Here is a 22,146-nt window from a genome sequence, read left to right as displayed (position 1 = left end):
CAAAAGGAAGCTGCAGCTTCATTGCTGCTGCCTCTTCGGACTGTTGACAACCTCATTCTTTAGCAAATCCTTGGAGTGGGGCCCAGCCGCTCTCTAATCCACCCAGGGCTGGCTTGAGCTCTCAAGCTCTGCTCATTGCTCCCCCCATACCCCGCTGCAGTCTCCTAAAAGCCTATTCCTTCTTCCTTTGGTTTAGTAGTTTACAATTTAAATTTTATCCTCTAAAGTCACGTAGAGGCTGCAGCAGAATAGCCTGTGGCATGTAATTGACAATGGCTTTCCTTTCCCATTGCGCCAGGGGATCGTCAAGTGCTTCGGAAGCAGCTAACGGTGGGCAGCTCTCTGCACCCCCCGCTCTACCGGTTCCCTTGGAGGTACCATGTATGGACAGCTGTTCCTCTTGCTTCTCCTGTGCTGATCATTTCTGATTTATTCACACCAGGTATCCGCTAGGATCCCGCTGACATCCACTCGACAGCCAGGGGCATACCGGACTCCTATTTTGATTTTGAGGAGCCACAATAGGCAGAAAATGGAGTACGGCACATGGAGTAAGAGGGTTAAATTCTGCATGTAGCTGTACAAATCAAGATGAGGTATGTATGCATAATTCGTGGTCTTCATGGCATGCACTTAATCCGCCTCTTTGCCAGCTCTGGCACACAGCAAGATGCGTAGCAAGCTACAATCTCATACTAGAGGCCAAAAGACACTGCACCTAGGGTTGCACTTCTATTTCTTTTTCAGCACTTCTTGCTTCTCCCCAGCCTACATACTCACTTTCTTATCAACTTCGGGCTTGTTACATCAAGAATTTATTCCATCCTCCTCCAGTCTAATGACAGCACATCAGAGAATGTCAAAATCCTGCATTAGGCTTTATTCTTTTATATAAACATTAACATTTCTCAAACAGATTAGTTAAAAATACAGATTTAAACAAGAATTTTTGCAATTGCAATGAGTTATAAAAAACAACAGATTATTTTACAGATTGTTACAAGTGCTTTACAAAGGTGCAGAGTGAAGGCCAGTGGCAGGGGACCAACCTCAAGTGCAAAATGGACACGATACCCTCACCACGGGCATAGCGCTCAGATACACAGCCAAAAAAAAAAAAAAAACCAAAAAACAAAACAAAACAAAGAGCCATGTGAACCTAGGCTCTTGGGATGCTCACCGGGCAAGCAAACATAGACCCTTATGACAGAGAAGACTCATGAGACCAAGCTACCAGGATACTTAAGGTTACATCTCTGAGATCAGCCATTAAGATGTTGTTTCTTGGAAAATAAGGAACGTGTTTTACAACAGTATATTTCTCTTCTGTCAGACAAAGTATTGCTGTAAATCCTAGAATACTTACGGATGCAGATACTTAAGAACTTGGGGCATAAATCCAGTGTGGATCTCACAGTGCCCAAAGTGAGAAAAGGATACAAGATTCAAATGTCCTTCTAAAGCAGTTGGCACTCCTCATACTGGAGGGACCTCCATATCCCATGACCATCACTAAAACCTTGAGCAAATACCTTGGAAAGACTTTGGCAAATGGAAGAAGACGCAAGTGGATCTGGTTACGCCCAATCCCAATACTCCTGCAGCCCATGATCTGAGAGTTGTGCAGCCCATAGCTTACGCAATGCCCACGTATTTCACTAAATGCAGTGTCCTCTCTCCTTGGCTGATACATCTTCACACCCACCTTGGAACACATGCCACATGCTCCAAATTCTTGGAAGTTTTTGAGATCCTTCCACCACACCTACCTTGCCTAGGTACCAGTCCTTCCCACCTATCCTTCTTCTATTCCACCCCTAAAGATAAAATCTATGCCCTGACTTGTTTTGAACTAAAGTTTTCCAGCTGTTAGCAAATCAAAGGTAAAGTGAACTGGCTGAGAACCACAATGAGAGAAAACCGATGTCTTACATTAAAAAAATCTACTACTTTATGCCTGACACCTTTCTGATGTATGAATGTTTCCTACCCAGAGGACCTCCTTGTTAGACAGAGGGCAGCTACGCGTTAGAGGAGTCCTTTTTCCAAAGGAGGGCCAGAATGGAAGGGCAGCTCTAGAGATGAAGTCTCATAGTAAAGAAATAACAGTTACTTCTCTTGGAATCATTGTAAAGGGTAGCACATACAAGAGATTTTATTTAGAAAACCCAGTGAAACCCCTAGAACATCCACATTGACTTCCCTGAGCTCCTCAGATCCAGGTACACTGGGGACCCTGCAGAAGCCTTTTGAGCTGGGTTACTCTCAACAGAGAGGGTTTGGCGAGTTCCTGCAAATTCATTTTCATAATCAACAAGAGAGGAGAGGATCAACGGGGAAACCCTCAGGACACGTTTAGAGAAGAGAAAGACTCTGAAGAAAGAGGTGTACGTGTGTGTGGGGAAGGTCTTAATTTCTACCGTTTTCAGATGTTTCATTTATTCCTCTGGGGTATGGGCACTACATCGAAACCAACCCCCCCATCTGATCTACCCCAGCTGCCTCCTGCATAATCTCAAGACAACATTGAAACCCCAGGCTCATCGCTCCCTGCACTGCCTAGCCCAGAGTTCAGTGCTTTGGAGAGGGGAGGCTGGCTTCTCATTAGCAAAGGCTGGGACATGGTATTATGTAGGTACATCAGTGCCCTGGGAGCATGCGGTCACTCATGCACATCCCAGATTTCTGAGAGCAGGGGAGGAAGTTTCTTGTCCTGCAGCCGAAGGGCAAACACCTGTTCAGAGTGGACACTACTTAGTGTCCGAAGACTGACCAGCTTCATTAACATCCGTGGAAACATCAAGCGGTCCTGCAGAGTCAGACAAATAGACAGCTGTTAGTAAATTCACATTAAAGCTTTGTTTAGAAAAAAAAATTACCACACCAGATGGTGCATTGTAACCACAACCCTGACTTCCTCTAAACCCGGAACTCTCCAGGAGGCGGCAGTGTGGAGGGAAGACAAATACTACACCATGTCCCAGAACTCCAGACTTTCCATGCTGGCTAAACTATGGAACATGATACAGGACAGCAAGCTGTGACAGCTCACAAATCCTGCATTTACAGCTGCTACCAAACAGACACAGAAGGGAAAAGCATGATGGTACAGGCAGCAAGAGGCCCGTTAGACAGTACTGCGGGAACTGTGTCTGCATAAACATAAAATCAGTTTGCATCATCATTGGGGATGTTCTGGTCAAGCACTTACATTTGGTCTGTTGATGCAAATGTAAGAATGAAGGGCTTCCACATAGGTGTGCTGCAGCCTCTCCACCAGGGACTGGTCCTGCACATTCGGTCGGTCTGCCAAAAAGCAGGTTAGAAGTAAGTAGGTCGTCACAGACAGCTTCACCTGGATTTAACATCCCTGCCTAATCCCAGTCCCTCAACACAGTCTCTCCCCAAAACCTCATCTAGCATTCACACAGCACAGCTGGGAGTCATCCATGACTGCAGCAGCTATGTCAGTTTTCTGTAACTGTTCTTTCTCAGTCATGTCTACTGCACAGGTGGAGTCCGATTTGACTCCTATAGAGTTAGAAGGTTAGAGAGACCAAACAGCGCTATATAAGTGTGTTTGGTTTCACATTCCTGTCCCAGTGAAGATGAGAAGCTGCCCATTCAGGAGGGAAGGGGAAAGTCTCTCTAGCAGCTGAACCAGTTAGAAAACAGGAAGAAGGGGGGTGGGTGGGAAATGGAAATCACCTTTCAGGTCACAAGACAGAAAAGAAAAGTAAAGAGTAGAGGTGGCTTCTTTGCCAAGCCCCGTCTTGGCCCAGAATCACACTGGTCTCACATCCAGAGGACTTTTACTTCACCACTAGATGTCCCTCATGGCGCGTGACCTACATCACACCAGAGACGTGCCAAGTACGTTAAGGGGACAGTAAAATAGCAACTTCTAAATGAAGAAGATAAATATTGGCTGATATTTCTATATACTTTTCCAGCAGTGGGGAATCTGATTTCCTCTGGAGGTGGCACTAGAAAATTCAGAATATAATGAATACCCTAAGCAGAAGTGGTAACACACTCCCTTTATCACTAGGCCCTATACAGCCTGTTACTCCTCTTCAGCTTGTGACCTTCCTTAACTCTACTTTCTTTGCACTCTGACTCACTGCCTGTAGCTCTTCAGATCTCCCTGGCTTTTTACCTGCAGAGAAAATGTTGATGGCGATTAAAAGTGCATATTCAGCATCGTTGAGCTGTAGCTCATTCATTCCCTTTGAGAACTCAAAGATGGGGTTAATGAACTCAAACTGCAGACCTGCAACAAACAGAAGAGAACAAGGTGAGGCAACGACAATTGTCTCCTCCCTCCTCCCCTCCCTCTCATGGAATAAGCTGCTGGAAACCCACTGCAGTATGCCAGGGAGTGAGGACAACAGGGCTGGCAGGAAAAAAGCCTTACATTATGTTCCAAGTGTGGCTGAAATCTCCTTTTACATCCTACCACTACTGGTGAGCAACAACAACAGTCAGGCTCTAACTGTAAAATGACACTATTTCTGGGTTTTCTTAGAGCCTTAAATGCCCCACAGCACCTTACTAGGCAACAGCTAAAGGAACACAATATCAGCTACCAGATAAGTCCGTCAAAGACTCAGAAGCCCACAAGCATCTACACTTTCCACTCTCACACCATCACTTCCTTTAAATCCGGCAGCCTTCTTGTTTTCAAATAAAAATTTAATCGCACGCTCCAGATTCATGTGAAGTCTGAGTTGAAAAAATACAGTTCCAAGAAGTCTGAACTGCGCCATTTCCTTCAGCTCAAAAAGCTGGGAGAGCTGAGGCGGAGCCTGACAGGCTTCCAATCACCTCCTTTGATAAACGCAGTCAGGCAGAAATACATTGCTATTTACTGCCACAACATACAGACGCCACTGTCAAATCAGGGGTCTCTGTGTTATCATGCTGAAAACTTTAAGCCTTTCACCCAAAACAGTATCCAAGTTTCTAATTTCCTGCAGTACGACTGCATCAGAGAAGGGTGAAGAAGATGGAGGGAATCTTTCTGGCTGCTTACTTTTTGCCTTCCTAATAATCTGAAGAAAAGACTACCAGGAAGAGCAAAGAGGAAAGCTTAACGTAAAAGCCATCTCAAGTATAAATGGTTAAATAGCTACTCAAGGAATCAAGAAATCACATGAAGGAGACAGCCAAAGTCTCATTTTCAGAAACGCTGAAGATACACACTTCGTGTTACTTCATCTGAAGTTACAGATACTCATTGCTCCTGGAAAAACAGACTTCAGAAACTACATCACCACAGACCACCATATACTGAGCTGATGACAGATCTAAAGCACTCCGTGGGGATCTTCAGTGCGCAGTATAGACTTCGTATCAACTGAAATGTAATCACACTAATGTCATCGCTCAAAGCATTCATCTAGATTAGCAACTGATATACTTGCAAAGGAGAGAAGACTGGAGTTTGATTTGTTGTGATCTGATATGGCTCTAAAACCACATGTCCACGTCAGATCTCTACCAGCAAGGAAGTTCACACCAGCTGCTAGCCCTAGGTGCACTCTTACAGCAAGATTTTCATGCTGTTAGAGTCCAAATTTTCCAAAGCAAGTTCACACCTAAAAAAAAAGAAAAGATGACATGAACTGAGCTAGTATCACATGTTAAAAAACAAAAAAGGGTTTGTGAGGCTATCGGTCTGGTCCTGTTCTAAACTTCTCACCTAACTTCAGCTTTCAGGCCCCACATGCTATTTCCAGCAGCCCACATTAAAAAGGAAGAGATGAAAGAACACAAGACACAGGGAAAGAAGAAACACCTGTCTAATGCACCACCTGCTTTGGCGAAGTCATCCCGATTATAGCTCAGGTCCTTAAGAAAGGTGATGCTCTCAATCTCTGGATTGTAGCGTCGAGATGTCTCCAACAACATCACCTGAAACCAGAAATAGATATACTTGATTTGAAAACAGGAAAGAATGTTACATTATCGGTAATTTGCTCAGTGTTAGAGCATCTCTGAAAAAAACACAAGAAACAAAACCCCTTCAATCAGTTTCTCTCGGTGCTTAAAAATTCCAAGGTAAATTCTGCTGCATCCTTTGTAGTGTCTGCTTATGGGAAGGGGGAATACCTGCTTACCACTACCAAGGCTCTTGTCTCATTCTCCTCCAGGGCCCTTTGCCAGTATAACCTGACACTGCAGTAATGGTCCCATGGCTGAGGTCCTGCAGCCTGCCATCCCAAAAAAAGGGATGGAACCAGTTCTCCAGGTGGGTACTCCAAATTCTTTCATCTCTGCTACTATGTATTGTGGTGGAGCCAAACTCTCACCTCTATGGTAGATGTCTTCAATAAAGCGATCTGATCTTCCCTGGTGAGCTCCAGGAAGCCAGGTAGTTGCTTGGCAAAGTCCACAATCTCTTGCACAGAGATAATTGCAAGTTCTGTGAAGTGAGCAAAGCGCTGCTGCCTTGCTTCACGGTTATTAGGGTCAGGAACTTGGGGCCACGGCTGTGGGAATGGGAAGAGAGACAGTGTATGTACGTGAAAAATGGAACCAGGGCAGAAAGATGAGAAGATGAAGTGAACAGAGAAAGAAAGTGAGACACACTGGAACATCATTCTTTGCTATTCTTTACAGAACTTCAGCCCACAGATGCAATGCCTAAAGTATCTCTGTTCTCCCAAGATAACTTACCCACAACCCCCACTCCCCAAATGTCACATTTTCTTATTTTGGGTACACTGGTAGAGTTTTTACCGTCACTTTGAGCCTGTCTGTGAATGAGCGCTGGTTGCACTGCTGCTGAGCGGCCACAAGTTTTTTTATCATGCTCAACTGTTCAGGTGTCAGTTTGTGGGAAGGGCTTGGTGGATTCGGAGGGGTTGGACGCACCACAACTGTCCGAGCCTGATCATCTTCCTGCTTCTTCAGTTTCTTCAGTTGGATCTGTTCTTCAGAAAGAACATCTAAAACAGCAATAGCCAGAGATCAATCATGACACAGGAGCATGCCGGAAACCACACAAAACACAGGGTAACATGCTGTGGATGGAGAGGCAGAAATCACAGCTGCCCGTATGCGGTATATCAGAGCATACACAACACAGACAGCAGACAGTGATACTTATTATTTGTTTCTCCCTCTTTTCCCCACTTTCTGTTGTTGCATTGCCTTTTTTTAATCATACTGTCATGCATAGTGTTCCCAAATGTCAGAAGCTCCCTTCATGATGCCCTGCAGATCTTCGGAAGACAACAGCGACTTTCCCCATTAAGCAATTACCCAAAATGTCATGTTATAACAGATTCCAACAGATGGTCTCTTCACATGCCATGGTGTGTCCATTGTATTTTATATTATCCAGTTGTTCTTTTTTTCCGATATTGCTAAATTAACAGCTTGTGCCATTTCATCTTCCTCTTGAGAGGCCAGAGTCAGTAACTGGATGGAGGTCGAGAGTCAAAGCATAATTTTCTATGCAGCCCATCTGCAGCAGGCTGTAGAGCAGTAACAAACCACAAGATGAATAGTGAAATAGCTTTGCATAAAACATACTAAGGACCGCAAGTCCTTCGGGAGTAGGGCTAGAAGTCTTCTTCAGTCGGCAAGTCAAAGGATATGCCATTTAGATGTAACGTTGTAAGGAATAAAACAACTCAGAGGCACGCGTTGTGAAAAATCTTATTGGACCAACTGCTCATTAGCTAATTTAAATACAAAAACCTGTTAACGGTCTGTAAGTAAGTTAACTGAAGAATTCACTGATTTGAATGTAGAGAAGGTTTGGTGTTAAACCTTTAAGTCAAAGCTGCAAAAACTATCTGCAAGCTGCATCCAAAAAAAAAGGAAACTACCAGACATACCTGGATTCAAGATTATCTTCAAGAGAATCATCCTGTGAGTTAGTGATGAACAAACAAAAAGCAGAAAAGGGACTGATTGGAAAAAAACCTGTATCTTCAGGAACAAAGATTTAAAAAAATGAAGCTTGACTTTGCAAACAAGATTTAAAAGCGCTGAAAGATTCTTTGGCCATTTTTTATGCGCAGGTAACAAGGAAACACACAGAAAGGCAGGCCCCAAAACCAAACAAGTATATACTTGGACTTCTCAAAAAAATCATGTTAAATATGAAGACAAGAAATGGAAAACTACTATAAGAGAGCATTCCGAACGGACAGTCCAGGGGATTGGAGGGAAAGACAAAGAACATCGCACATTTAAGCTAAGAGTAATCTTCATCCCTGACTTCCAACAGGGAGGATGTGTGCACAGGTACACAAATGCACAAAAATTACAATTCTAACAGCAAAGACATTCAGTACAATTACTAAATTAAAGCAGATCTGTAAGATTAGAGAATGCTAGTCACAGCATTAGTTTAAGAAGGGAAATAACTTATACAAGCAATTACGGTCCCTCATCTTGGGCCTCAGACCCACGAAGAATTTATAGCCGAGTAACAAGTTCCCATGTATTACTGAATCTTGAAAACTGCGTATGTGCAAGCTTCTACACTATGCTAGATTCAAAGCAAACCAAATTACTCAGTTTGCCATGAAGGAACTATTTAACCTCATGGTTCACACTGGCTTAAGAATAATAAACCAACCATGAATAACTTCAGTCTGGGAATTAGAAGAATGTTTCCAACAATCAGTAGAGGGAAGTTCTCGAATGAACTTCCAAGTGAAAGAGCCGGAGGAAAAAGCCCTCAATTTCTGTCAAGATTAACAAGGTGAATTTGCAGTACAGATTACACTGTCAACAAGAATTGCCAAGCACTTGATAACAACAACCCAAAGATGCCTTTTGGCCTAATTTTTCTGAGCTGTCTTTAACATAAGACAATGAGTAAATGCAGACACTAGAGAGCCTCAGTGTGTTTCTATCTACAAGAGAGAAGTAGCAAGGTGCACAAGTTGGCTTGCTACATAGCTTTTCAAATGCATCTCTTTTGCAGCTCTCAAGAGCAGGGGAAGTTGGGCAAAGACAGCATATGTAATGCTGATACAAACCAGTGTGACAAAGATACTGATTGCATATGTTAGGCGTGCCGCATTTCATGTTGAAAAAAACTGAACGGCATGTTTCCTTGGTGCAGCTCAGGGGGACTTACTTTTTGCAGAAGTATTTTTATAAGATTTTTCCAAAATACCCTCTGTTCCCCACTCTTCTGGGTGCTGGATGTCAAAAAAGGAGACTTCACACAGATTTAACATTTACCGAGCATCCTTCAATCAGAAACAGGATCAAACCCAGATGCCTTGGCAGAAGACAGCTGTTCCTGATATGTGAGCAGGAACACTGTTGAATATTCAGAAACAGCAGCCTTATGGCTCGTGTGAGAAAAATAGCAGAGTTCACAGGATCAGGTCTGCACAAACACAGCTGCAGTACTGTGGTGCTGCCCTTGACTTCTGTCACAAGTTCACAGTACAAGGCAAGGGAAAGTGCCTGTTGTTCAAGGAGCATGGTGACCAAACTTGCAGTTGATCACAAGACAGACAGAAGCCTGACTTTACCGACACGGCTGACGGCATACTGAATCTTAGTTGCAAGTCTTTCCTCTGAAGTCATATTCCACAAGTTCTTACAAAATGGCGTGTTCCTGTATTCCTTATACAGCAGGGCTGGGGCTCTCAGCACACCGGTGTTGTTCCACTAACAGCCTCACCTCTCCACGTCATCCTTGCTAAGCCCTCAGTGGCTTCCCACACACATTCCACACGCAGCCTGCATGGCTCACATGTGCCCCCCAAGCACTCACATTGCCCCCTTCCTTACACCCACTGGTCCCCAGCCCACCCACCGCCCCCCCCATGCCTCCTGTCCCAGCACCATTTCCTGCACTCACACTGCTCCCGCATGCCCGCCTCCTGGCACTTGCGCAGCCGGCATTCCTGACACTTGCGACGCATGTACATGTCCATCTCACACTTGCCGCCATTCTTGCAGACGTACTGTGCACCCTTGATGACACTGCGGCGGAAGAAGCCCTTGCAGCCTTCACAGCTCAGCACGTTGTAGTGGAAGCCAGAGGCCTTGTCCCCACACACGCTGCACACTTCATTTCCCAGCATCTTAGGGGCTGGGCCCTTCTTCCGCTTCAGGGGGGGATTTTCTACCGAAACAAACAGTACCAAGGAAAAGGAAAAAAAAGAAGAAAAGAAAACCCACACACATGAGGGAAACATGGTGTTTGCAGCTGACTGCCCCATTCCTTACAATAACCGATATCCCACTATCTCCCAAACACACAGATGAAAAGATCAAGTCTCCTATCTCACAGACTCCCCTTCTGGGCAAGCATACCTTTTGCAACAAACCAACTATTGACGTAATCCAAACAGTTTCACCTCAACTGTATAAGCAGATAAAGCTTCACACTTGTTCCCCTCCAGAATAGAGTGAAAGAACTAAAACACACTCATCCAAATGTTCTTCTGCACTTTCCATCAGCAGCAATGACAGTTAAGTTACCAATGCGAGAAAGAGCTGCAAAAAAAAGTTGAGCTGAAATCCAAGACTGTGCAGAAAGTAATTTTCTTCAGAATTCACCTCCAGTTCTCTTACTTCTATTCTCTGCCATACTCATGCATAAGGATAAGGAAAAATAGTTCAGCAGTCAGACAGACACAGGAAACCAGTGCTGAAACTGCGACTGTACAAAAAGCAGACTGAACAGGCAATCCCTGTAACTGGAACGCCTGGGGAAACTGTCAGGACAGAAACTTCATGAAGTTAGGGGCAATAAGCAGGCAAGCAGCACACTGCACAAGCTCTGAGAACCTCTGGAATCCTGAAGACATCATTTCTTGTTGAGGAAGAGTGCTCCCCACTTCTAAAACTGAAGCACTCTCATACTGACAGTTCACCTACTAAACCTTGTTATTCCACCTGAAACACAGGCCTTTCATTACTGCCTCACATTTCAGATGGTCTTGTGCAGCAGCTCCCAGTTCTTCCTATGTCATTCTGATGGACCTTAATCTTGTCACTGGCCGTGCGTTCTGAAAACTTCTTTGGTCTATTCCAACACATCTCACCTTAAGCATTCCAGCCAAATTCTTGTCCATGTTATTTGTGTATTCCCTCCCTATTAGCTGTCTCTCTTCTCGTTCCATTTAATTCTAGCCATGTTGACATCTGACATGTCCTTCTGCACAGCTCACAGTGCAAGTATGTTCCTGTATGTCAAAATTTATAGATTCTTCTATAGGTTGTTCATAAAGATTACAAAACAGCATGTCTTGATAAGTCTCCAGATGATGTTTATATATGCCTGGAAAGCCTTTACACTGGAACTGATTCATAGGGATTTGCTTACAGGAAAAGGCTGCTGCATTTCCAGGTCAGCATCAGGGTTACAATAGTGTATCTCATTTTCATACGTATGGTTCTAATACTTCCATCTTTACTCTCAGGTACGCTTACTATTCTGCTTAAGTTCCTGAAATGGTAAATAGTGTTAGGTCAGTCTCAGAAACTATTAGTGTTCTTCATCACATATTGGTTTTCACAGTCTTAAGTATCTTGGTGTTGATTTTCAGTCCCATTGACTTTACAGAGGTCTGGAGGTCACTCATTTTGGTCTGCACTTCTCATTGCAGATTCGGCAGCAGGAAAATGTCATCAGAAAGGTTAAGTCTCTGATATCCTTCCTTCTTGTTCTACTGTATTTGTCTTCACATAAACTATTACCAAGAGAAAATTATGCAATGGCTACAGTTATTTCAAATTACTTAGTCTTCCATTGCATATATATTAACTGGTATCATAATTTTGCAGAAGCCTCAAGTGATGTTCATACATTTCTGAGGGACAGGAGAATAATCCAATGACTTCCACAAGATGGATCTGTCCATCTTGTGGATTTCTTAGCTGTCTTTAAAAAGGTACATAAATGTTTGATTACCATTCCTATGATTGTTTTATTGACATAGATAGGCTTATTCTTTGATCTATGCAAATTATTTTCCACCTCTGAATACTAACCATTTCAGTTATATAGCTTATTATTGCCATTTTCTGCAATCAAAGTTAACACAAAAGTAATTTGAGATTTATCAGGCGTGAATGCCATCTCTGCACCTTTAGCTCTCATTAGGGTCCTCCTTCTTTGGTAGATCCTCTATTTATTTTTTTCCACATTTTCTGGCTTTTTTCTTGCATTTTTGTAAGGCATTTATCAATTGTTTTCTTTTCCTGACCTCAAATCTGTTTTAACTACTTTCAGCTACTCTCTTTGTCTCTACCCTACTGATGAGTCCTAGTTCAATGTTTCAGATCACCTCTTCTTTTTATATCAGGGATTGCCCATTGCCTCACTGTCCAACAAATACATTTATTTGTCATATTTTCGTTAAGCTGCTGATACTGTGCGGGACACTTCAATTGTGCTTTCCTTTTTTTCCTGTTACCTTTCCAGAGATGTTATACTATGCCATCTTACAGTTTGAAAGCATAGGATTGTCTGTGTCAGCAACAATTATAACTGCAAAATCTCAATTTTATTTCCTGATACTCTTCTAACATCAGTTAACCTCAGAAACGTGTAGAGAAAACTTCTACTATCTTTCTATTATACGAATCTATAAGAACCTATTATTTCTTTGCATCGCTAGCCCTTGTTGGAGTGTCACCTGTAGTAAAGCTTTATTGTTCAGCAGCTTTTGATAAGGCTAACAAAAAGAAATTCATTTTACTACCATGGACCTAGCTTCTAGAAGGTCAAATAAGCAAAATATTCAACACATCATCTGGGTAAAGCCAGTCATCTTCAACTATCAATAACTGATTCTATTCTTAGACATCCTATCTGAGTGCCTCAAGCACAGCAGAACTCACCCTAAAATTTTGCCAAGTATCAATTCTGCTTCCTTCTGAAAGAATGGATAGCCTTTAGCTTGCATGGGTTTAGTAAGCATTTTTTCCATACCTGCATGCTCAGGGGGGTTCTCTGAGCCAGGGAAGAGCGAAAGCCCTTGCTCCTCCATCTCAAATACACTTGCCACCCTCTTCCCATGATCCTGTGTGCTGAGTTGATTGGGACCCATGGAGGCCACGCAGGAAGGGCTTGCTATAATCTCATCGCTGCAGCATTGTTACTGCCAAGCAAGGGGCCGCAGGGGTCTTTCTTCAAGGTCTTTAGTTTCTCTCTGCTACTGAAAGTCAGAAAGGAAGTACCTGCGGAAAAAAAACAAAACACAACAGATGCAAAAGAGGCAAGAGTTCAACTACTGAGGCTATTAACTCCCAAAAATCTATTACAAGCTGCATCACAAGCAAGTTTCAAGGTTTTGTTTCCTTATGTATTAAAAGGACAATTAACTTTGTTTTATCAATGTTTATGCTCTTGAAAACAGAATATTTTAACAAACTGTGGTAAAAGGTACAAGATTAGAACACCCAGGCACAAAACCATCGTTTTATTGCCAAAATATTTATCAAAGCAGGATAAGTCTTCATTATTGCTAACACCACCATGGGACTTCAGCCCTGACCTCTTCCAAGTGTGTTAGAGGGAAATTCCAGGCTTTACAGCTGGTGGCCTTTGTTAAAGCTTCCACTAACAAATAGCTCATTGCTGCCAGCTGCTCTGGATTTTGAGGCATGTACTGCAGAGCACACAGAAAATTGTGAAAGACAATACGGTGATTTAGAAAAGACTACAAAACACCTAATTTCCCTCTTAAGATCAGTAGCCAAAGGCTGGGCCAAAGACCAACGATGTATCAAAGATGAGGATGACAAATCTTCCCCTCACCTACAGCAAGAAATTCAAAGCCAGCATCATACCAGGAAATGACCATTACGCCACCCTCAGGAAACAGATTCACCACCAATCTTCTGAGGATACCCTTTTCTGAAACCTGGAAACCATACTGAAAAGCATCTTTTTTATACAGCAGTAACTCCACTACAGAACCTGAACCTGGAAAGCGAATCCAATCACTTTTTCCAAAAAGACCCACCTGCACAAAAAAAGGCCCTACTGGTTTGATTGCACAGACCTAGTGAAACTGATGCAAACTGCTAATGTAAACACCCCTAATCTGCTCGAGCATGCATTTGATCAGTTGATCTTAACTCAGTGATTTACCAATGCAAGCTAAAGGGATTAACTGATTTAAAAAGCAACTACTTTAAAGGCCTGTACCAGTTTAACTCGAGTGATTGAGTTCAGGACTGGAAGCCTGCCACTCTCAGAGAGATAAGAGGTGACAGAAAGCTGTGCAGCAGCCCAGATACAAAAGGAGCAGGTAAGCAGGGGGACACCTCACACACTGTAGTGCTGACTGGGAGAGGCAGAGGACCGCAGTCCCAAGTCTCTTCTTCCCTCCTGGGTATTTGGACCAGACAGTGCCATTTTACTTAGAATGCCAAAGGCAAAGATGAAAGCAATAGTTCCACAAACCACCCCCCTCCCAGCACTCTGAAATAGTCAGCAAATATACATGTAGTCATACTGTCAAGCCTGCTGAGCTCCTGCCATCTCCCATTACACTGTGGCAGATAATAGATGCAGGTGTTAAAAACCACAGGGCATATTAATTCACGTGACCTTTGCAAACACAGCCTCAGACTGTATAAGGAATTCAGAGCTCCCTCCCCTTTGGTGCACTGAATCACTGGAGAAACAGACTATCTAGGATAAAAGCAGTGGCAGCAAACATGAAACTCAGAGCCATAGAAAGGAAGAGTCCTACTGTGGGAGATTACAACCTAACTGATGTGATTTGCAGCCAATTCAGAGAGACTCACAGTCCTCAAAGGAACAATGTGGGTATCACAATCTACTTTCTTTAAAAAAAGTCTCCACAGTAAATCCTGCAGCAACTGAAAACCTTGGAGAGGTACAGATGGAGATACGAATGTCAATGAAACAAACCCAAACCCAATTTGTATTCCTAGTCCCATGTAAACTCCTCACTGATGCCGATATCGGATGTCTCTGGACATGTCTGGGCATGGAATAAGAAAGTTAAGTGCCCTGCCTCAGTGCATCTCCACATTCCTTTAAACCACGCAAAAGACTCACTCAAACATTAATTATTGTGCAGAATGAACCACTAGCAGCAGTACTGCAGTAATTTTTCAAAGGAAGAATTTGATCCCCCAGTTGAGGGACTGAGTGACAGCGCTCAGACCCCACTGCCTTCAGTTCAGTGACAGTCTTGCAGCATCCCAGCCACAACTGATATGTATTCTGTAAAGCAAAAGAGGACAACCTGATAGGATTTCAAAACTGTGTCATCCACACAACCACAACTGTCATTGCAAGAGCGAAACTTGCTGTCAGCAGGACATCTGGAGCCCAAAGGGGAGTTTCTAAGAGACTGCATGCTTCCTGGCAATGTCTGAGAAGCCTGCAGCTACCAACAGGGAGGGGAGTATAAATCCACGTGCACACCCAGGACACGGCGAGGGGGTAAGGCTTATCAGCCACTATCTGCGTGATGTAAAACCAACCCACATGTTCCTACTTTGCACACCAGCCTTCAGCCCTCCCAAAACCGAACAGGCCAGATAGCAGAGAAGACAAAGAGACCTCTCCTAAGACACAGCATTTTTTAGTTTTGTAGATTTGGTAACAGTTGCAGGCTGTGGAAAACTGACTTAACTACAAACAGCAGCACTCTGGTCCTAGTTTAGGTTTCTTTACCTAGCGCTTTCCCCACAGGTACGCAAGTGAGAGGTTCCATGACTAGGCCAAGGAGTTAGTTTTCACAGAATTACATGAAGATTGTTTTCAAATGACTAAAAATCTTGACAAGTTTTGTACTAATAATCATGTTATTAGAGGTTCACATCTTTCAATTTGCGCCAGCACTTCAACTAGAAATGTAGAAGGGTGATGCAAGCTGTAACTGCAAGAAGGAACAGAGTCTTCTTGACATAATCTGCTGTCCTGACTCCCACTGTCTGTCTCAACTCTGTCAGTTTTAGAAACCAGGACTGGCCAAGTGACAAAAGATGAAGCAATCACTTCTCTCTAACACAGTGTCTAGAATAGAGAAACCTGATGAGCAGACGTACTCCAGTGAGGAAGCACATATGGATGAAAGGCTAAGGGAAACCGACAGCCCTTGCAACTCATGGCTCAAACAAGACACTAAACAATTCTGAAATGCGTTGCCACCAGCTTCACCATTCTTCATTTCACCATTCTTCCATTTCTTCCCTTTCTTTTCTGAGGCAACAGAACAACTTGGATACCAATGGTCTCAAGATCAGCGCTCTTGCAACAGAAAGTTGCAAGAACCTAGAGGTGGCAGCTCTGGCTCTTGCACCTCATGCTAACTGCCAGAAACGTTCATCGCTTCCTCCAGTAATGATCTCATTTCACCCCGTTCCCTCAGCTGAGTCCTCTTCCAAGCCCAGCTGAAGCACTTATGCACTCTTCTGGATGCCTTTGATCTGACCTGTCATCAACAGACACAAAGCTACAGAATATGCCTAATTTATGTCCCACATTAATTGAGATGAGCAAAGGAGATAGCATGGGTCAGCACAGCACAAAGAAACCAAATTAGCTAGATGCAGCTGCTGCGACACTTTTGCTGAACATGTCTGTCCTCTCCCTGGTATTTCTTGTTTGGATCAGTAACCAGACCAGAATCAAGTACATCTCTGGAGAAACTGTACTGCGGAGTGCAGGAATAATCAGAGGAATAGCACAACGAACCCTTTACTGGGGCTCCAAATACTGGATGTTCAGAGGAAACTGTAGCTTTTTAGGAAGTTTGTGCAAGTCTCCGGGATCTTTCAAAACAGGATTTACTGGTCAGTCCTGGTCCTGTAAATTACAAAATCCTACAGCCTTCTGCCAAGAGAAAATACATGGTTATGTTTCAGTTCTGTAGTGAATCACAAGCATACACTCTGCAGCAAGTCAGCATCAATCAGCAGAAGAGACCTTACATTTGTATACATGTTAACATGACTGTGCTCACACATCACACAGCTGTGTGTCAACAGGACTGTGCCTTTGTGCATGGCTCTAACAGACTGTTGGTGAACAAATGCATCTGATCTGAAAGATTTAGGTACCTTTTCCTAGGTACCTAAAACAGGTATGTAATTTGGCGTTTTGGCTTCCAAGTGCGTTCTGACATGCAGTACAAGTCCCAGCACTCAATCTGAAACTACCTCTGAAAGCTGGGCTCACAACAATGCTAAGGGTCTCCACTGAAATCTAAATGCACAACTTGTACAGTGGTGATGCTACCTTGGATATCAAAAGCTGTCTGCAGATCTAAAGAAAAAAAACACCTTGGACCGAGATTTCACAGGACCCTACAGCACCAGCACAGAACTAAGCCCCTTAAGAGACACCACTGTTCCAATCCTTTCATAAGGAGTAAGCAGTATTTTGTGGCCTAACACTCTTCCTATACCATCTCTGGTGTAGCAGCCAGAGTATTTTCACAAACCTCCCCAAGGAACTTGGTACCACCTTGTAGCTGCCTCAGAGAAACGATGGCTATTCCCAGCTCATGTTGGCTCATTCCTCTTACGGCCCTCTGCATCATTACATTTCTCAAGAAATGCTGGAGCAGCTAGAAAGTTTGCAAGCAGGGCAAAAGTACACATGTAACAGGTTTAGATTAGGAAAGAGTTGCAAGAGACACTTGTACCTTTCAGGGCAGAAAAAGAATCCTATGCAAACCTACCACTTTGAAAGTGAAGTAATATTTACATATGAAAACTGTTAAAACTCATGAGGAAAAACAATCAACTTCGGATTGTCAATGGGAGAGACAAACCATGAAAATGCAAGGTGTGCAAAGGAGTGCAACAGGATAGCATAAAGAATGATTTTGAACAGTATGTTTACAAAGAATGGAAAGAACTGTTCTGCAGTGCTCAGGGAACAGAGACCACCTCTATGGCCTCACTGTAAATCCCCCCCCCCCGAAAACTGCAGGGACACGGTTTGAAATTGCATCATCCATTTTGATCTCTAAGAAGCACAAAGACAACCACTGGAAGAGGTTTGCAAGCTACCATTAGTCCCAAGCTGATAAAAAAAAAAAAAAAAAACACAAAGCTGCGGCCTCCTGATTGCTTTCATTTGCTGTGGAGCTCAGCTTCAGCAGACCATGAGCAGCTGCCCAAGCTGCAGCACCAGCCTGTGAGCCTTGTAAGTTGCTGACACCTCTGCCAACTATGCAGAAGAGTCTTATCAGTCACTCCTGATTGCACAGCCTGCTCCTCAGGAATGGGCAGCTGCATTCTGGTCTCCTGCCCCCAAGTTAAGGGTCTTATTCCCACCTCTGCCTCTCTAGCCCTGTTTTAGACTCCCCCCTCCCCCTCTTTCTTTGGCTTCTACTCCTGCTGCTGACCAACTTTATTACCCATGACTTTGCTGACTTCTGGCATGACCTTTGCCCACGCATTTGTCTCTTCCTTTGAACCGGTGCATCCCTAAGCTTGCTCGTGTTCTCACAACAGAACCCAGTTCTTATTGTGAAGACTTCCTTTGGGTTCTGTCTCCACCTTTGGCTTTAGTCTGGTCTCAACACACACCATGCCGTCTCCTACCCAAGTCAGGTATGGATGCCACAGCAGAGTTCAGAGAACAACCGCAAAAGTGACTAACAACTGAACAGATTAAAATAAACAAACATGTGTCACCTGGTTGCAAGAGTACTGGGAAGAGAAGCAGAAGGTGTAATGATGGTGTACAGCAGGATGAAAGGTGTTATTCTCAAAGATCGTGCGCCTAAAAGGAATAGAAGGAAACCGAGGAAGGGAAAGTCAGGCTATGGCAGAAAAACACCCTAAAGGTGAGTTCACGGAGACTGGGGCAGTCTCCATAATTCTCCTTCCAAAAGTAGGCCTTATATTACAACAGAAATGCAAAGATGTCTGCAGACATTTCTGAATCTGAACCTATGACTTTGACACTCTTGACCCACCCACAGAATATGCTATTATAAACAAAAAGTGGCAGCAACAGAAATTCCAAGCCAGTTCTACCCTACCTCAGGTAAGAAGGAATTCTCTCTCCATTGAACAAATTGGTTAGCAAAGTGAATTAGGATGGTAAGGCAAAACTGCACCACCAAACAGAAGACAATATTTCAGGGCACAATCAGCCCTTTTGCTTTGCTGCACATAAAAAAACCAGCCAAACTCAGTCCTTGTCCTCAATCTTCAGATCACAGAATTTGTTTCTTTCTACACAGACTGTGGATCCCCGTTTTTGGAACAAGGCTGCCCAAATTGTACATCAGATGAAGATAGAATGTGCTGACTCCAGTCCCACCCAAGAACCTACAAGCTCTGCAAAGGAACTCCTCACTCCACCAGTAACAGTTTTGCAAGAAGTCAGCGCTCCTGTTCACATGCCTCATCCAGCAGGAGATGCTCCCTCCCCTCTCATTATTGCTTGTCTGTCAACAGCCCTTGTCTTCACTTCTTGGTTTCTGCCTGATCAGAGAGTGCCATGTCAACACAAGGAGCAAGAGGAAAAGAGAGTATATGTGTGACTGCTCTAAGGGTGGGCAAAATCCTGAAGTGGGCTGTGCCTTTCTGTTTCCTCTCTCCCAACTGCCAGATGCTTGGTCCTGCAACTGAAAGGAGGAGAAAGGAGAGGAGGTTACCAGAGTTCATTCACACTGCGCACAGGGCTGTGCTCGCCTCTCTTCCTGTTTGCATGGAAGTACAAGCCCCTCTGACAAAGGGAGAGAGAAAGAGGCAGAGAGGGAGAAAGAGGAGATGACAGTAAGAGAGGATAGACTTTTCCCAGGTTAATGAACTGGAAATTAACAACAAGCGATACCAGGAGTGATGTGGCCACCTTGCTGCCATGAAATTCCTCTAAAGGCCATTGACACAAGTTCCTTTGAACTCTGGAAAACAACACAAGCCAGGTCTGGGTAACAAAACTCCAGTCCCTTCTAGGCTTTCTACCTTCACCTCAGCTTTCAAGCTTCTGTCTAACCTAGAGTATAACCACCTCAGGAATGGCAAAAACTAGGGCATGCACTGGGTTACAGCAAGGAAGATGTTACAGTAGCAGCACCCCTCCACCTTCCCCTCCCCTCCAAGCTGTCTTGTAAAGTGACGAGTCGCCCTTTCTCAGCTCTGGCCAGATAAGCTGTGAAGCCAGTGTCCCGACATGGGGAGCAGAAGGAGCCACTTCGGAGCGATACCAACTTCTGCAGCACTGCATGGACAAACACAAGCAAAACTTGCTGTTTGTAGCTGAACTGCAATAATCCCCCATGGCTGGCTACGAATCCAATTCATCGACCGCTCGACACCACTATCAGCACCGACCTTCAGATGGCAGGAAACACAACTGAGGCTTTGACAGGGGCTTCCAACAGGAAAAATCCCATGTGTGCTCCTCCCAGGATGATGAAACACACAAAGCAGAGTAGCTGCCCCCTCCTGCTGACAGAGGGGCAGAGGGCAGCTCTCTGCCATTCCTTGGGAAGAAGGGGAAGGGAGGAGATTCAGCCTCGAGCCCTGTCTACAGAATATGTTTGTCGGCATCAGCTATAATAGCAAACTCGCCCTATGAAAACTCGCTTTAAAATGGCAACAGCATTCTTTTGCCACTAACACTCACAATTTCCCCAGGCAAATTAAGCTATCCTACCAGTAAGCCTGTTTTTCCCTTGCACATCTGAATGTATCTACGCAAAGGTGGTTTTGGTTTGGTGTTTGTTTTTCTTCCTAGGGCCCCTGTATTGGCTAATGGTGTAATTCTTTCACACTTCTAACCCCATCACCAGACACACACACAGAGAGAAAAAAAATGAATAAAAATCAAACGTGAAACATGTTCGAGCAAACTAGAAAATTTCCTACTACAAAACAGCCTGATAACTAGCAAGACCCTGCTTTGGAAAATTAAAGTTGAGATGTTTGCAGCTTATTATTCCTGCTGCTGACCAGCTCTCATACATCCTACATGCAGTGACAGCTCATCACATCCTACCTGAATGCTGAAAATGAGATCTGACCCCACCACCTTGGTTTCCTTATAACTGCCACTGCACGGCAGCACAAAAAACATGCCCACAGACTCAGTTTCTTTCTGGATTCCTTCTCTAGCTTTACTCAGACATCAATACCTTGTTCTACACAATTATACACAGATATCCAAAACACAATAACCAGCCATTCTTTGAAGCAACAGTTTTAAGACCCAGAGCTTCCTTAGTCTTTCCAAAAAACAGGGTTTAAGAGAGACAGGAAATACACAGTGTAATCCAGATCAGAGGTAATGGCAATAAAATGCTAGGTTCAAACAGCTATTTTTTTCAAATGGGGCTTGCACAGAAGTGGGGAAAGAAAGAAAAAAAAAAAGAGTTAGAGAGAGGCATCTCTTTCAAATCACTGTTGAACTTCCACAGGGGTGCCACATCACAGAACAAAAGAAAAGAAAACTCTACCTTGGATCCTACATTCCTCCTTTATCACTCTCAGTCCCACAGATGTTACAGCCCTGCTTCAGGGAACACAAGTCTGACTCATGGCAGATTAAGAGATGTCATCCTAATGCCATTTCCAAACTGACAAAAGAGATCAGAACTTTTATTAAAAAAAAAAAAAGAGAGGAAAAAACCCCAAGAAGCATGAATTAATACTTAAAATAACATCCTGATAGTGGAGATGCCAGAGAAAAGGGTTAACCTACACCTTAAGCAATAAGGGAACCAACTAGATTATGCCTAGAAAAGAGCACTGCGGGCCTTTTTTCTGCATGTGGAAAATGATAATGATAAATAATCACACAGCATGCTGTTTACCTGATTGTTTTCTTAAAAATAATTTCATCTCCACTAAACTATGCAGTAAGGGAATAACATTTCATGACCCATGCCTATTCTAGCCAAGTGCTTTTATCAGCTGCCATCACAAAAGGGAAATCTGCTCAGCCCATCTCTTCAACATCAGTATCCCAAACTGCCATTGACTCCTCTGAGCAGGAACACGGCCCAGTCCACTGTCGACACTGAACTACTCCTAAAACAGATAAAAGCTGTTAGAAGCAGCTGCAACATTTTATTAGAAAGACAAGATGACAAAGGACATGTAAAGCTGTAGGATGTATCACAGCAAAGCAAGAAGGAGAACTTACAAGCCCTCAACTCCTAGCCCTTACAAGCCCTCAACTCCTAGCCCTTACAAGCC

The 22,146-nt window shown here is 43.7% G+C and overlaps 1 protein-coding gene across 2 annotated transcripts in view; it reads right to left on the bottom strand.

Moving 5' to 3' along the window:
• Positions 1 to 854: 854 nt before the first annotated feature.
• Positions 855 to 22,146, bottom strand: part of NR1H3 (nuclear receptor subfamily 1 group H member 3) — a 29,341-nt gene continuing 8,049 nt past the window's right edge. For both annotated transcript variants that reach the window (XM_063331999.1, XM_063332000.1), the window contains 8 exons: positions 12,929 to 13,176; positions 9,845 to 10,111; positions 6,745 to 6,953; positions 6,315 to 6,494; positions 5,817 to 5,916; positions 4,160 to 4,273; positions 3,212 to 3,306; positions 855 to 2,809 (listed from right to left, as the gene is read on the bottom strand). In XM_063331999.1, the coding sequence (XP_063188069.1) occupies positions 2,663 to 2,809; positions 3,212 to 3,306; positions 4,160 to 4,273; positions 5,817 to 5,916; positions 6,315 to 6,494; positions 6,745 to 6,953; positions 9,845 to 10,111; positions 12,929 to 13,046 (1,230 nt within the window). In that variant the 5' untranslated portion in view covers positions 13,047 to 13,176 and the 3' untranslated portion in view covers positions 855 to 2,662. The remainder of the gene's footprint in view (positions 2,810 to 3,211; positions 3,307 to 4,159; positions 4,274 to 5,816; positions 5,917 to 6,314; positions 6,495 to 6,744; positions 6,954 to 9,844; positions 10,112 to 12,928; positions 13,177 to 22,146) is intronic.

Source organism: Chroicocephalus ridibundus, chromosome 4 (genome assembly GCF_963924245.1).
Source record: "Chroicocephalus ridibundus chromosome 4, bChrRid1.1, whole genome shotgun sequence".
NCBI lineage: Eukaryota > Metazoa > Chordata > Aves > Charadriiformes > Laridae > Chroicocephalus > Chroicocephalus ridibundus.
This window is presented reverse-complemented; position numbering and strand designations above follow the sequence as displayed.